Here is a 14,916-nt window from a genome sequence, read left to right on the forward strand (position 1 = left end):
ATAACTCCACTACATGCATCTAATAAATGAGTATGCCAACAAGTATAGTCATGGAGCAACGAAATGCATAAAGCATTGATTCACAATAAAACAATGAGTGTAGTTCAGAGTAACGAAACATAGTGGCAATGCCATCATATAACTAAAGTGCCTTAACACTGATACTAAAGTGTCTCATCACTGATACGAAAGTGTATTAGCACTGATACTAAAGTGCCTTAGCATTGGAGGGAATATATCTGAATATTTCGCATTCATATACTTTAGACAATCGTTGATCCTTTAAGTAGTTTGGTGTCCTCATTGTTTTTACGAATATCAAACAAAGGCATAAATCTTATGAAATATTACATCATAACGTTCTTATGCTTATCACACAAGTATTATGGTATCTCACTTGATAGCTTTTGTTATTAATGTCATTGATCCTTAAACCCCCCACTCGAATCTCGAAGCTAAACGAACTAGCTCATTTCTGATTCATGATGGTGCTGGTACTCAACCCTCTAGTACTGATACTCCTCTCTTACGGTATTTGTATTATATCGAGTATCAATACCCAAAACACATTCGATGTTTTGAAAGACCTTATAGTATTGATACTTTAATATAGGGTATTGTTACTACTCTCTTAGAGTATCGATACCAACTCTGGGTATTAATACCAAATTTGAATTTGACGTTTAGGAAATTAATTCAATATTGATACTTTTACTTAGAGTATCAATACTTATTCTTTGTGGGGTTTCGATACTGCTCCATTTCAATACTAAATTGGCTACTAGAATTTGCAACTTATCAACGATATCAATACCTTTTCCTTAGTATCGATACCCTACGAACAATATCAATACCTATGAATAGAGTTTCGATACTACCTTACCAAAACCCTTGACTTTGGCCTTCCAGACAAAAAATATCGATACTATTCATCCAGTAGTGATACCTCAAACTTAGAAAACTCTAATTTCTTATGAGAAAGTTACTTCTTTCCTACCCAAAGCCCTTCTAAGGTCCTCAAATGTTATTTAATTCTTGTGAGAGTTTAAGTGGATCATAATATGTCATTTTCATGTATGAGAAACATCAAAACACCCCATTTCTCTCACGAATACAAAGATACCCATTATGCACTCATGCACTCATACAAGCAAGCAATCAACACTTAGTGATCTGCAAGCATTATAGATGAGTTAGGAATGTATTACCTTGATCCTAGTGGCTGGAAAAATACCTCAAGGTCACCCAAGCACATGTTTCTCTTTGTTTTTACCTTTGGAGCTCTCTCCAACTTCCCTCACTAATCAAAAGTAAGGAAACGAATTACTAACTCGTTTTAGGACTTAAAAGGAGTATAAACATGATTTCTAACCGTTAGAAACGAAATGGAATCATCCTACAGCCTTAAACCCCAAAACCCTATAGAACCTCCACCTCCAAGACCAAACCTTAAGATTAAGAGCTTAAAATGAAGTTCTAGGTGAGGAGATTATAGTACTTACCTTCACACTGGAGCCAAGAAAAAGACGTTGTCTAGACCGAAAGTCTAGTGTGTTGATTGAACGGACATAACAACGTGTAACTGGCACAACCGAACACTTGAAAGAGAATAGTTTGGCTTCACGCTAAACTGCACCTCATGAGAGGACTTATTATCCAACATCATAGTTGGAAGTCTGTTGATGCGATAGATAGTTGTAGTAAAAGCATGACTCCACAAATTATTTTTAAAATAATAATTTTTAAAGGTGATTCAATCATACATTAAAAATGGCAAATTTGTTCGGATAATGAGGTGGGAAGAAAATTCCCATCTATTGCACCTTCATAAGTATTCTCTCAAGCAAGGTGCTTTTAACAGTAACATGGGGAAGAAGCATGGAGCAAAGGAGTCTTCACGAAGATACATGAATTACATGGCGTCTTTTGCATAACTCGAGCGATGTAGAGGAAGATAACCATGCAGGAAGCTTTCGGACTAAAGACGTCATGTCGTCTTGACGTCTTCCGACATACATTATATCAATCATCCTACTTGAAAAAAAATAATTCCCTCATACCTTTGATGTATATATAAAAAATTTCTCATCACATCATCAAGGCAATTTTCACCCTTAAAACATAAAGATTGGTGATGAATCTATTAATTTTTACGAAAAATCTATTTGACTTAAGAACCTTCTAAGTATATTCAAATTGGTGATACCATTAATTATTATCGTTAAGACGAGGACAAAAAAATTATAGAAGACAATCTTAATCAGTCAATGAACATGTAAATTTATTATTAATTAGAATATTAATGAATGAATTTTATGTTACATTAATTGTGCGACTGAATGATAGTAAATATCAATATTTTTTTTAGTCTTCCAGTCTCCAAGGTTTTGCCTTAACTAATAACGATCGATTCGAGTTGCACACATGATTTTAGTGGGCGAGTCTCTCAGCGAAGATTTTTTGCATACACAATGACTCAAACTCGAAACTTACTTAAACGATATCAAACTGCTTACCACATGAACCAACCTGGTTAGTACCAACATTAATACTTTAATGATCTTAAGTAAATTATAAAATCATTAATTTAGATATACTAATAACATTTAGTGATTAAATCTCAAATTTTATCTTAATAGAAAAACTAAAACAATTATACCAATACATTTTAAATGAAATAAAAAATAAATTTTCATTTTAATATTTTGTTCAATTTATAAAAAGAGAAAGTAATAATTGTTCCTTCTATTTGTTCATTAGTAAGAGAAAAACGTCTTGAAATTTATCAATTTTTCAATATATATATATATATATATATTAACATCAGCTTAAATCCCCATTCCCCACTACTCTCGATAGCTTTAAGTAGAATTAAAAATGAAATAAAAAGGGAAAGAATTATTCTAAATCTGTAACAAAATCCCCCAAAAGAATCGCCGTCTGCATCTGAAACTAACAAAACGACAATATTCATTGTCGCTTAACTTTGTCTCTGTCCTTTTTGTCTCCTTTTTTATCTTTTTACTTACACTCCTAAAATCTAAAACAGCTTTTAACATTCTGAAAAACCTCTAAACACCATACATAGTTCATATATGTTTCCATTTTTGTTTGTCCAGACGTGATCTTTCCTCTTTTAGCAAATTTCCTTACAGGTAAGTAAAGAATACTAAGCTACACCAACATGCACAAATTCTCCACCTTTTTTCCTTGTTTTAAACGTTACATTTATTAATTAATCATCTCTTCATTATTATTAATTTGAAGCTTTGAAAGATTGAACTGGGAAACTGGACTTGTTTCTCTTAATAATAATTTTTTTTCAATACTATTGGTTCATTATTTATGTCATTTAAGCACCGGTAATCAGGAATGGATCGAGGAACGAGGGGAACAACCACTCCTCTAAAAATTTCAAACTATCGTTTATTTTATTATATATATATATATATATATATTATATTTGCATTTATATTGATAATCTATTTGTCTCTTAGAATTTTACAAGTTCACCACTCATAACATAAAATATGCTACCAATGCTTGTTTAATGGCTTCTATTGGATTCAATGCCCTGTTACAGGATAATGATATAGTCCTTAATGTGGTCTTATTTCATGCATTCATTCATTATAATCAATGGTTTTTATTTCATTAATGGCTTGTGTTAAATACATGTATATATGTTTCTTGTTCTTCAAATAATTATGAATTTTGTATTGCTTTTTTGTTTTTCAGTTTTGGACATGCAACCAAGGAGGGTTCAAGAAAAGATGTTTGAAATTTGAGGTTTTCTGTTTGCATGAACTATTGATTGTTAGTTTGGATGATCTAAAAAAGATATGACAAGGGGAAGAGCTGACGTAAATCCGAAGAAACGGTTAATCACTTGGATTATAGTGTTGGTATTCTGTTGCGGTTGCTTCTATGCATATACTCGAAGCCGCAGTTCATTGGCTCTCGAGTATGGAAGTAAATCTTTGAGGAAATTCGGTTCTTCGTACTGGAGTGGGGAGGATGATACTAATACCGATTCTTCGACTAGAATTGAAGAAGATGCCGATGATAGCTTCATTCCAAAGAGTTTCCCTGTGAGTGAACCCTTAATATTAAGCCAACCTGTTTGAAATTTTGCAGCTGTATTTGTTTATGGAGTACCTGATATCACAATTGTTTTGGTTTCGAAGGTTTGTGATGATCGACATTCGGAGATAATACCTTGCCTGGACAGGAATCTTATATACCAAACAAGATTGAAGTTGGATTTAGCTGTAATGGAACATTATGAAAGACATTGTCCGTTGCCGGAAAAACGTTACAATTGTTTGATTCCTCCTCCACCCGGATACAGGGTTAAGTGTTACAGTCTAGTTTTGTAAAGTTCTTATGTTTGTTATCAGATGCAGATTTAAGGCATTACAGTGTTTTCGGTTCATTTGTGGTTGCAGGTCTCAATCAAGTGGCCAAAAAGTCGGGATAAAATATGGAAAGCGAATATACCACATACTCATCTTGCAACCGAAAAATCCGACCAGAGATGGATGGCTGTCAAGGGTGACAAGATTGTTTTCCCTGGTGGAGGAACTCACTTCCATTATGGAGCAGATAAGTATCTTGCTTCCATGGCAAATGTGAGTAACTTTTGTAAGCTAAAACACTGACTATTTGACATATTGCAATCATCATATTCATGTGTTTCAATTGGCAGATGTTGAACTTTCCGAATAACATTATGAGCAATGAGGGAAATGTCCGAACAGCTTTCGATGCGGGATGCGGAGTTGCTAGTTTCGGAGGGTACCTGCTATCACATGATATTCTTACAATGTCTGTAGCACCAAATGATGCTCATCAGAACCAGATTCAGTTTGCTCTGGAGCGAGGAATCCCTGCGTATCTCGGTGTTTTGGGGACAAAGAGGCTTCCTTATCCAAGTCGATCTTTTGAACTTGCACATTGTTCTCGTTGCAGGATCGATTGGCTTCAAAGGAATGGGATCCTTCTTCTAGAGCTAGACAGGATTCTGAGGCCTGGAGGCTACTTTGCCTTTTCATCCCCTGAAGCATATGCACAAGATGATGAAGATTTGAGAATTTTTCGAGCAATGAGTTCCGTCGCCAAACGGATGTGTTGGAAGATAGCGGTTAAAAGGGAGCAAACTGTTATTTGGGTTAAACCATTGACAAATGACTGTTATATTCAAAGAGAGTCTGGTACTCTACCTCCGATGTGCCGATCTGATGACGATCCTGATGCTGCCTGGGGCGTTCCAATGGAAGCTTGTATCAGTCCTTACACTAATCGTGAGTACTTTTTCCCTCTGCCCCCTTCACTGAAACTAGACACTTATCATGTTGTTTCCGACCCTAACAGAAGTTCATAGAGCAAAAGGGAGCGGCTTGGTTCCTTGGCCTGCACGTTTGACAACACCTCCACCCCGTCTTTCCGAGTTAGGATACTCCGATGATATGTTCGTAAAGGACACGGTAATCTCTCACGAAACTTTAATACCTCTCCATGTCTGTCATGGCTGAGTTGGTTGATGTGTTGCAGGAACTTTGGCAACAAAGAGTAGAACACTATTGGACTATTTTCGGTCCGCATCTCAAGCCCGACACATTTCGAAACGTAATGGACATGAAAGCAAATCTAGGTTCATTCGCAGCTGCTCTGAATAACAAAGACGTTTGGGTTATGAATGTAGTGCCTGAAGATGGGCCCAACACGCTCAAGATAGTATATGACAGAGGACTACTAGGAACCCTGCATAACTGGTATTTAAACCCCTTCTTTTCATATGCCTTGAACTGTTGTATCCGTTGCTAAGAATCGTGTCCCCGGAAACCGACAGGTGCGAAAGCTACTCAACGTATCCTAGAACATACGATCTGATTCATGCTTGGACATTGTTCTCCGATATCGAAAAGAAAGGGTGTAGCATAGTGGATTTGTTGCTGGAGGTGGACCGTATCTTGAGGCCGAAAGGTTACTTCATTTACAACGATAAACGGTCGATAGCGGAGGTGATAAATAAATATTTAGGAGCATTACATTGGGAAGCAGTGGCAATGGTGGACTCCCAGCTGGTTGAGCAAGATGAGGACGATGTAGTGTTCATAATTCAGAAGAAAATGTGGCTCACAAGTGAAAGCCTTAAGGAATCGGAATAAACACTGATTTCAATTCATATTCCTATTCTGAGTTTATATTATTTAGTTTCATTACTAGGGGCTTGTGTTAATGCCAATGATGTTTTTTGTAGCTCTGTTTTGTTCTTTTAAACCATCTGTTTATCTTCTTTTTTGTCTGATTTTTCATCCTTATTCTTTATCAAACTATTCTTTCTTGAGTTCTTAATCAAAAACAATTTATTTCGATAAAATGCTAGTTTTAACAACTTTGGAAGAGTTTCCATGCACCTTTACCTGTTCCCTTTTCCCGATATTATTGTATAAATTCATCCTTGTCCTTGAAAATAAAATACGAAAGGAATTAAGATATAATACAAGTATATATGTTAACTACATGCAAGTTTCTATGAACAATTTGTCCCTAGTAATGATTATCATGTAGTTTACTTTTATATCAATTTAATAATACTAGTCGTTAACAACAACTATATTTGGTTGATTGGTCAAGCTACTCATATTTATTCTCTTATGGAATATTTCCTTAGCTCATGAATTTCAAGCCCTGAGCACTTCCCTTCCTTTCCTTATCCTTTAGGTTTAAAATCTGTAAAAAGATAAATAATAGTAGACATTAATAAAAATATCTGTATATATGTTAATTATATAAATAATATATATTTATTTTGAATATCATTTAATACGTTAATTATATTAATATATGATGGATGTAAAATTTAGATAAATTTCAAGAAAAAAGTTCAATAAATTTTAAACCAATGCCTTTCAATTTAATATTGGAGGTTAATATTATTTAAAAAAAATTGAGAAAAACTTAATAAAAATATGTCATTCAATAATCTTTCGTGAATCAAAAGTGTGTTATCACACATTAAATATTGTTATTAGACATACCCTCCCTTACATTATTTGAGATTACTTGGGAACTGCTCTTAAGCATGTTATTTATTGTTTTAATTGATTTTTTTTAATAAATCCGAACACATTTGAAATGGAACAAATCAAACCATATACTATTTTAATAAAAATAAACTGACATATCTTGATTTTATATTGTATCTAATTTAACCTTCAAAGCTCAATCCGAAATCTAACAAGCTTGAGTTCCAACTCGTTGAAGTTCAAACTCAATTTTAAATTAGAAATATATTTTGGGTCGAAGGAGGGGTTTGCACGGATGTTGCTGTCTTTCAACATAACTAGGACTAGAATTCGTAATATTAAATGCTGTCAAAATGGGCCTACAAAATCTGAGTTAAAAATTGTTCAAAAACCTAATTTATTCTCTCTCCATTCCCAGGCTCAGGCGGATTTCAACTTGGCTGATGCGGCGGCAAGATGTGAAAGGATTCTATGTCCAATAAACACAAGGAAAACTACCAAGAAACCCAATACTTTCAGTGTTTGGAATAGATCCAACTGCACCCACAACATACAAATTTAATGTCTTCAAAAACTATAAATGGACGAATGAACAAAGCAGCTTGTAAGTGCATGATAAAATACTAACCTTTAACCAGAAAAACACGTAGAGCAATAGAACTGCTCCAATGCCAACGTGGAAGAGAAAGGCAAATGCGGCAGGTACGGGTTTGGAGGGAAAGTTCTTCATGTTCACCCCTAGTCGTAATAACTGTCAAAAGCAAGCAACATCAATAACGTTTGAAAATAACAATGACTACATTATTAACGTAAAATATTACTATGACATGCAAGAACAGGACCAGAAATAGTAAACAGTATATGATACATCATTTGCATGTGTGCGCCTTCAAAATTGACTTGATAGCTTAGCAGCTAGACTGACAATGCAATGCCATGTTCTACTGAGACCACTTAACAAGCTCCAAAGAATGCTATTCATCAGAAACCTTTAAATTTTCCAGGACAGATATCAAAGATCCCAATAACCACAAAACCCCTCTTCTATTTTTGTTTTCCAATATCTCTGAAGCAGTCGATGGTTTTCCCCTAGAAAAATACAGCGAACCATCCCAAAACAGAAACACACAGTTATGAGAAGAATACATGGGCCGGGTCCAGAACAATGTTGATTTAACCAATGAATTAAAACTTCCAAACAAGTTTAGTGTATAAGACCAATCCGACCAGGATATAAGGCGACACCAAACAATTTGACTGAGAATAAAAGACTCAAGTAAATCAATTTGAAATTTGGATACCGCTAACTTTCTGGTTCAATGAAAAATATAAAATAGCAAAATACAGGACTAACCCCAATAAAAAATCCAAGCAATGGCAATATGGTAAGACCCAGGAAAGCAAGGGAAAGCTCTTGAGGTGGACGCTTTTCAGGAGCTCTGAAGATGTGTGTTATCTCTGCTTTGGGTCCATATCTTGTGTAAGGATCTATAGCCTGCAGAGGAGGGCGGGTTGCCTTCTCAGGTGCTTGAGGTAGATCTAACTCAATGTATCCAATAGCTACTAAAAAAGAGTTCTCCTGAAGAGGGCAAAAGATGTATATTTATTTGTACGTGTTTGTGGACTCATATAAATTGAACATTTCTAAAAGCAAGAGCAACACTTACCATAGCAGAATCACCAACAGTGAATTCCATGTCATATTTACCTGAGAGATAGAAGAACTTCTCAACCAGCCCAAGAAAATTCTACAAGACAAGCAATATAGGATTATTGGTAATTTAAAGAAAACACACATTGTACAAAGCACATAAACCTGAATATTTTAATCTGTTAGTAAATAGAATAAACTATAGATGTATTCTTGTTTCCAATGAAAATAGGCATATCACATGGCATATGAAGTGAAGAGACATCCAAACTACATTAAATGTCTAATTTTTTTAATCAGTAACACAAATCCAGAAAGATATTCACCCCATGAAATAAAGGATACTTAACTAGAACTATCTCAAAATGTTTTCCAGAGTTTCCGACCACAAAAATGTGCTCAACCTTGCTCTCATGTCTCAACTTGAGAAATGCCTGCAAGCCACAAAATTAGCAACAAACTGATCCAAAGCAAACCACGCATTCAAAATGAAGACAAGCAGAACTACCAACCTGATGTGGCTTAAAAGCAAGTCCACGAGGAGTGGTTAACCGAAAGGATAGACGCATCTTCTGGAGGTGGTTTGCTGATAATGATACAGCATTTTTAGCAGTTAAGTCTAGCCTGTATATTTCGAACATAAGAACATGAATTAAACTTTACATCAAAGTACAGTTGAATAAAAGCTCAAACACTAGGAACTAACTTTTAGAAGTGTCATCAGATGTTCCTAAACAATTATAAATTATATCAATTATAGGTATTAAAAAAACCAACAAAATATGAAAAAAAAAATACAAACATACTTGCTCTGTGATTCTACACTCCCAAGATCACTGTCAAGAACCACAATTTCAGAATTTTCAATTCTGACAAGTCCTGTGACAAATATTGGTACTTTTGTTTGGCTTCCCGTAACATAAACCTTTTCATCGTCAGGTTCTTGAAGCACAACCTAAAAAATTCAAACTTCATATGTCTTAGAAAGACCAATGAACTTAAAGCTTCAATCCAAGAATATATACAATGATACCTCAAAAACAAATGTGTAACTTCCAACATCAATAATCTCTAGCAAGTCGTTCAAGATGTGTAGCCCAGATCCTTGGTCAAACTTAAGTTCCTGAATTTCATAATATTTATAAGCATTAAATCAAACTAAACAGAAATAAAGGAAAATGAAAAAGAAAATTTGTAAGAAAGTACATCCAATAAAATGACCACTACTTGAGGAAACAAAATACCTGGCTTTCAACTAGAGATGCATCCTTTGAAACAGAACTAAAAACACCCACAAGCTTCACAGTTAGAGGTGGTGCATTTGAACCAAGCACTGTAGCAACTCTAACCTGTTTCATTCAACAAACAAAAATAAAATAAAATTCAGAAATAACAAAACCCCAAAACGAGATTAGATAATTTCAATTCTAGCATAATCAAGGAGGGTTAAGTATAAAAGGCAACTGAAAAGCAGGGTCAATTACAGAATAATTGACCAGCAATATGCATCATAAATTGGACACAGAGGAATGAGACTTGAAAACGATTACATTTTGATAAACAGACCAGAGAAAAAAGGCCAGCATATACTCCATCAAATGACACAAGTACCTTCATTAAGATCTAAAACTGCCGTGTACTTAAGAAGAAAATGGAAATGCCACTAATATCAATACCATCAATCCTTGGATGGTAGGTTTCTGCCACTATAGAGGAATTTAAGTATCTACTCACGGTTGTTCATGTTCGGGATTTTAACTTTGGACAAACCTTGAGTGAGTCTTTTTTAGTCAATGAAAGCACAGCTGCTGGAAGTGATAAGATCAATGGGATAGAAACCCTGCATGCCAAGTAAAATTTAAGATCTATTATGCTCCAGAGCGTCGTTATATAAAACCAAAGAAAAATGTTGACATCAGCACACTAAAACTACTGATCTCTCAGTCACAAAAGGCATAAAGCAAGTAAGAAAACAAGTTTACAAAAACTGATCTCAATTCCAGATTATGCAAAATGAAGTTCACAAAAGGCATGTGCATAACTTCTTGCTCTCTTTCGAGGATCAACTACAGAACATATTATTCAAGAGTGACAGAAATTCAACCAAGGTTAAGATTTTACTATCATAAAAGGCTATTCGAATAATTAAATAACAGGAATGGTAGCAAAAAAATAATATCTATCATCAGATTGTATTATATAAATGAAATATGTTAAAACTGCTTAAAGAAAAACCTTGCCTGTTGCTATCCAAACAAGCACAGGCATCTATTTGGTAGAAGAAATCTTTAGCATCACCAGGAACTCCAATACCAAGGAAGAATTTAGCTAATCCGAGCATTTTGTCCCGTGGAAGCTGCAGATATATAAACCAGAAGTACTAGACTGCACTCTGAGAAGAAAAGATAAGTGGGATAAAATGAATGATACTGGAATTCTCTTTACAGACATCGATATTTCCGGTAGTCACTGCAGCAAATGCTGTTAGCCCTCTAAGAACCGAAGATGTGGCTGATAAAGGACCTTTATATTCATAACCATCAACAAGTTTATCATCAAAGTAAAGGGTCCCATCACCTGAAAAGGAGAATTAATAGAAATGAAGAACCAAAAAAAGTACAAACTAAAAAAGAATTACTAAATTGAGTAATAATATTCACTATTTTTTTACTTGAGAGATGATGAATGGAAGTAAAAGGGAATAAAAAGATTTTGAAGAAAATAAGAAACAGAAAAAGACAAAAAACACAACGATTCTAGGAAGAGGAGAGATATACATACCATATTTCTCAATGCTGTCAAAAAGCTTGCTTATATCATTTTTTAGAGTACTAATCTGCCAATAATAAGCAAACATATATTATGAAATGCCCAGACTTGACACACAGACAAGAACAACAAAATAAGAATTGAGATTTTTGCTAATTGAATAAGCATCTAAAAATAAATAAATATCCAGTAACATGTACTAATCCTTGCTAATATTGCTTTAAAAACATGTGTATTTAGATGCATACACATCAATAAGCTAGATATCCCACATGGCATTGCTAAAAGTCCAAGTAAATCATGGTACTAGAAAACAACCAATAAGAGAACATCTTATCGTCCAAATAGAGCTGATAGTGATTCAGAATCATAAAGTAGTCAAAAATCTCAACAGCTGAAAGCAAGAACAAATACTTACCAAAGATTGGTCAAGTTCTGAAGATGCTAAAGAAACAATTCCAGCTAGAGTTTCAAGTGCTATTCCTACAAGAATATCACAAACCTAAATAAGCAACTATTGCACAATTAAAACAAACAATTAATAAATGTGAAGAATGCAAACAACAGCTACCAAAGAGCTAAGACCAAAGAAAGAAAAGAAAGCAATATGGTGCTTGTATCGGACATTGTATTTGAAGGGGGGGAAGTTATAGAATCCAGAAAAATCGTTACCAGCAGCAAAAGCACTAGACTCAAGATTATTTGAACTATAACGCCACCTGCCATCACTCTGGCTGAAAGCCTGAAACATAAAACCAACCATGACAAACATATATTAAGAACAACGTAAATTGGAGCTGGCTGAAGCAGTGAGCGTCCTCCCCAAACCTGGATAGATCTGGGGAGGTCCAGAACTTTAACCTCGCCATAAAACTAAATCTAGTTATAACAACAAACCTTGACTGAGCGGAACACTCCTTCAGCATCAGCAAGTTGAAGATCATCTTTGGAACTCTGATCCTGAATTGGCAAACCAGGCATTAGGAGGTAGGGGCAAAACAAGAAACAACTTAAAAGCTATAGCAGTTATAAAAAAAATAATTCGAATGGATAAAAATCATAAAATTTGTTGGGAGTACTCATAAAACTGATTAAATAACTGCAAAGAAAGAAGTACATCATAATAACCAGTATTTTGAATTCAATCATTACCTTGATAAGTACCAAACCTCCTACTGAATAGTAAAAGTCGAGCAATGAACTTGAACCACTGACAGCAGAATTAAGGCTTGAAATAATGCCCTTTTGCAAATGAGGAAAAAGAAGGCAACAACAAAATTAAGCACCTGGGTTAAACAAAGTGGAAAGCTCTTAAACCACATGTCAGTGTACCAAATTCAAATAATACCTTAGAAGCTTTCGCATGTATCTTGCATTCTGCTATGCTATTTGCTTTTAAAGCATAGAAAAGATCCTTCGGGGTTGATGATAGTGACCCAACAGTTTCAGAAATTGAATGGCAAGCTGCAGCGGTTACATCAGGCTTCTTTTCAATCCCAAGAATCTGAAATGTTCTTAGTGCCTCGTATGTTTCTTCCAAGCTGTTTAGATCAATTATATCAAATAAGATACTTTTCTCATAGGTCTCTTTTCAACTTCCAATTCAAATGAAAGAAAAACCAAGTTCTCATCAATTATACTTTTCTTAAAAAAAATGTTTATGTTTGAATAAGGTGTTATCCATAAACTGGAAAAATAAGTACTAGATTTTAAGTATTGAATTTATAAGCACTGAATTTGTATCATAAAAACATGCTAAACGTATGTAAATGTTGAATTTGATAATTATGAATTCCACAAGTTTAGCTTCATTACATTTTACAATTATACGGGGCGATTTAAAACAAATATTAAAACGTAAATTAAATGTTTCATTCGTTCCAATTAAAGAAAGAGGTCATGAAGTTTTAAACATAAATTTTCCAAAAATGGGGAGTAACATGTTATAAAAAGAGGTAATAATGCATAACCTACTTACGAAAAAATTTTACCACTGAAATATTTCTCTTCTCAACGAGTTATTAAAAATATACTAAATGGAACATTTCCTTCGGATTTCTTTCCTTAACAGCCAACGGAGACACAGAGTTTGAGTAAAACCTTTTGAATGATCCATGGTCGAGAGTGAAGAGCTCAAGAGCGGCAGATCGATGAGAATCGGAGATTGGTTGAAAAAGCGGAGCCGCTTCGCAGATCGATACAACAAGCAACAGAACCAGAAATCTAGCTAGAATTCTGGCCATTTCCTGCAAATTAAATCCATCAACTGAAATATATTTTCAAAAATACTAAAAAATTATAGTATTTAAAAAGATTTCAGAATAGATCGGAAATAACCTGTGAAATTAATAGGGTTTATTAGATCGCGATAAAGAAAACGTACGATAAATGTGAAAGAAATTCGTCTTCTTCTTTTTTTCCTGGGGAAGTCTTCGCAGTCTTCGTTGTGCGGGTTATGGAGTGAGGCCGAGCTAAGAAAGGAAGTAGCAGTAGGGAGAAACTTACAATTACCAGTTTGTCCCACCAATTTTTCAGGCTAGGCCCAAACGTTTAACGCCATGACTTAATTTGGGCATGAACTTCAACCCATCAGCCATTAGCCTTAATTTTTAATATTAAAATATTTTTTTATTGAAACTATTATGTTGTTTTTTAATTTGATAGACAAGAGTAACATTAATATAAAAATATGCTCAATATAATCCAACATTATCCACCAACCTCTCTCATTTTTTTTTTTTTATAATTTGTGTCAATTTTATTGATCAATCTAACTTTTTTTTTTAATTTTATTTAACTGACAGTGGCAAATGCTTTGAAGTTGGTTGCCGCCCTTCGATTATATTTTTCTTTGCCTTTTAGTTTTTTAATAAGAATAATTATGTCTTTTTGACACGTTCTTTACCTTTATGACACGTTTATATTTACCTTTGTGGTATGTATTTCTCTGTCTTTTAGTAGTTTATATTTTTTTCCGTTGTTTTCTTTTATTTTTTGCAGGGTTGTATTTGACATCGCCACGACTAATCAAGATGACACTTATTTGTTATCATGATGATTTTCCCTGCTTTTGACCCTTTGATTAATTTGGATACGCGTTTTGCGTAGTTTTCTCACATTGTTTGACTCTGATTTTTGATTTGTCGGTGGTCTTTCATAGTTTCATCTCCTTTGTGGTTCGTTTTCCGATGCAGTCAGATTTGTTCTTATTTATTTTATTCGAGCGTTGGTTAGGTTTTTTCACTTTTTCCTTTTATGGTCCTTATGTAATATAAGTAGCTAGTTTTGTGTTAATGATTATAGAAAAATATCCTAATTATAATTTAGTTTATGATTATGCTCGTAAATATTTATTATAATTCTAAATATTTTATATTTTTAATAAAACTAGTGATTTTCTATGTGTGTGTTCAATATTTTTTTGGTATAAAAATACCAATGTCTCTTTGATCTCGATAGATATTT

General features: G+C 34.1%; 2 protein-coding genes across 2 annotated transcripts; one reads left to right on the forward strand and one right to left on the reverse strand.

Moving 5' to 3' along the window:
• Positions 1-3,555: 3,555 nt before the first annotated feature.
• LOC120186268 (probable methyltransferase PMT3) lies at positions 3,556-6,179 on the forward strand. The gene is made up of 8 exons (XM_039190252.1): positions 3,556-3,590; positions 3,739-4,091; positions 4,188-4,352; positions 4,449-4,631; positions 4,709-5,303; positions 5,374-5,486; positions 5,554-5,774; positions 5,852-6,179. The coding sequence occupies exons 2-8, from the start codon at positions 3,843-3,845 to the stop codon at positions 6,168-6,170; spliced, it is 1,845 nt and encodes a 614-aa protein (XP_039046183.1). The 5' UTR covers positions 3,556-3,590; positions 3,739-3,842; the 3' UTR covers positions 6,171-6,179.
• Positions 6,180-7,329: 1,150 nt separating this feature from the next.
• LOC120186195 (dolichyl-diphosphooligosaccharide--protein glycosyltransferase subunit 2-like) lies at positions 7,330-13,936 on the reverse strand. The gene is made up of 20 exons (XM_039190195.1): positions 13,835-13,936; positions 13,552-13,697; positions 12,800-12,992; positions 12,604-12,693; positions 12,349-12,411; positions 12,124-12,193; positions 11,870-11,934; positions 11,464-11,518; positions 11,132-11,259; positions 10,923-11,038; positions 10,453-10,522; positions 9,927-10,031; positions 9,716-9,805; positions 9,489-9,637; positions 9,195-9,306; positions 9,033-9,116; positions 8,699-8,779; positions 8,386-8,610; positions 7,660-7,782; positions 7,330-7,568 (listed from the first exon to the last, which is right to left on the reverse strand). The coding sequence occupies exons 2-20, from the start codon at positions 13,692-13,694 to the stop codon at positions 7,452-7,454; spliced, it is 2,079 nt and encodes a 692-aa protein (XP_039046126.1). The 5' UTR covers positions 13,695-13,697; positions 13,835-13,936; the 3' UTR covers positions 7,330-7,451.
• Positions 13,937-14,916: the final 980 nt, after the last annotated feature.

The sequence above is a fragment of the Hibiscus syriacus genome, unplaced genomic scaffold, assembly GCF_006381635.1.
Source record: "Hibiscus syriacus cultivar Baekdansim isolate YM2019G1 unplaced genomic scaffold, ASM638163v2 tig00113337_pilon, whole genome shotgun sequence".
NCBI classification, from domain to species: domain Eukaryota; kingdom Viridiplantae; phylum Streptophyta; class Magnoliopsida; order Malvales; family Malvaceae; genus Hibiscus; species Hibiscus syriacus.

Excerpts from the sequence above, each read along its gene's own strand:
- LOC120186195 (XM_039190195.1), bottom strand. The coding sequence starts at position 13,694 with ATGGCCAGAATTCTAGCTAGATTTCTGGTTCTGTTGCTTGTTGTATCG. Across the intron at positions 9,806-9,926 it reads CATCTCTAGTTGAAAGCCAG|GAACTTAAGTTTGACCAAGG; the intron begins GTATTTTGTTTC and ends TATGAAATTCAG. Across the intron at positions 7,569-7,659 it reads ACGTGTTTTTCTGGTTAAAG|TTGGATCTATTCCAAACACT; the intron begins GTTAGTATTTTA and ends TTGTGGGTGCAG.
- LOC120186268 (XM_039190252.1), top strand. The coding sequence starts at position 3,843 with ATGACAAGGGGAAGAGCTGACGTAAATCCGAAGAAACGGTTAATCACT. Across the intron at positions 4,353-4,448 it reads CTCCTCCACCCGGATACAGG|GTCTCAATCAAGTGGCCAAA; the intron begins GTTAAGTGTTAC and ends TTGTGGTTGCAG. Across the intron at positions 5,775-5,851 it reads CTAGGAACCCTGCATAACTG|GTGCGAAAGCTACTCAACGT; the intron begins GTATTTAAACCC and ends GGAAACCGACAG.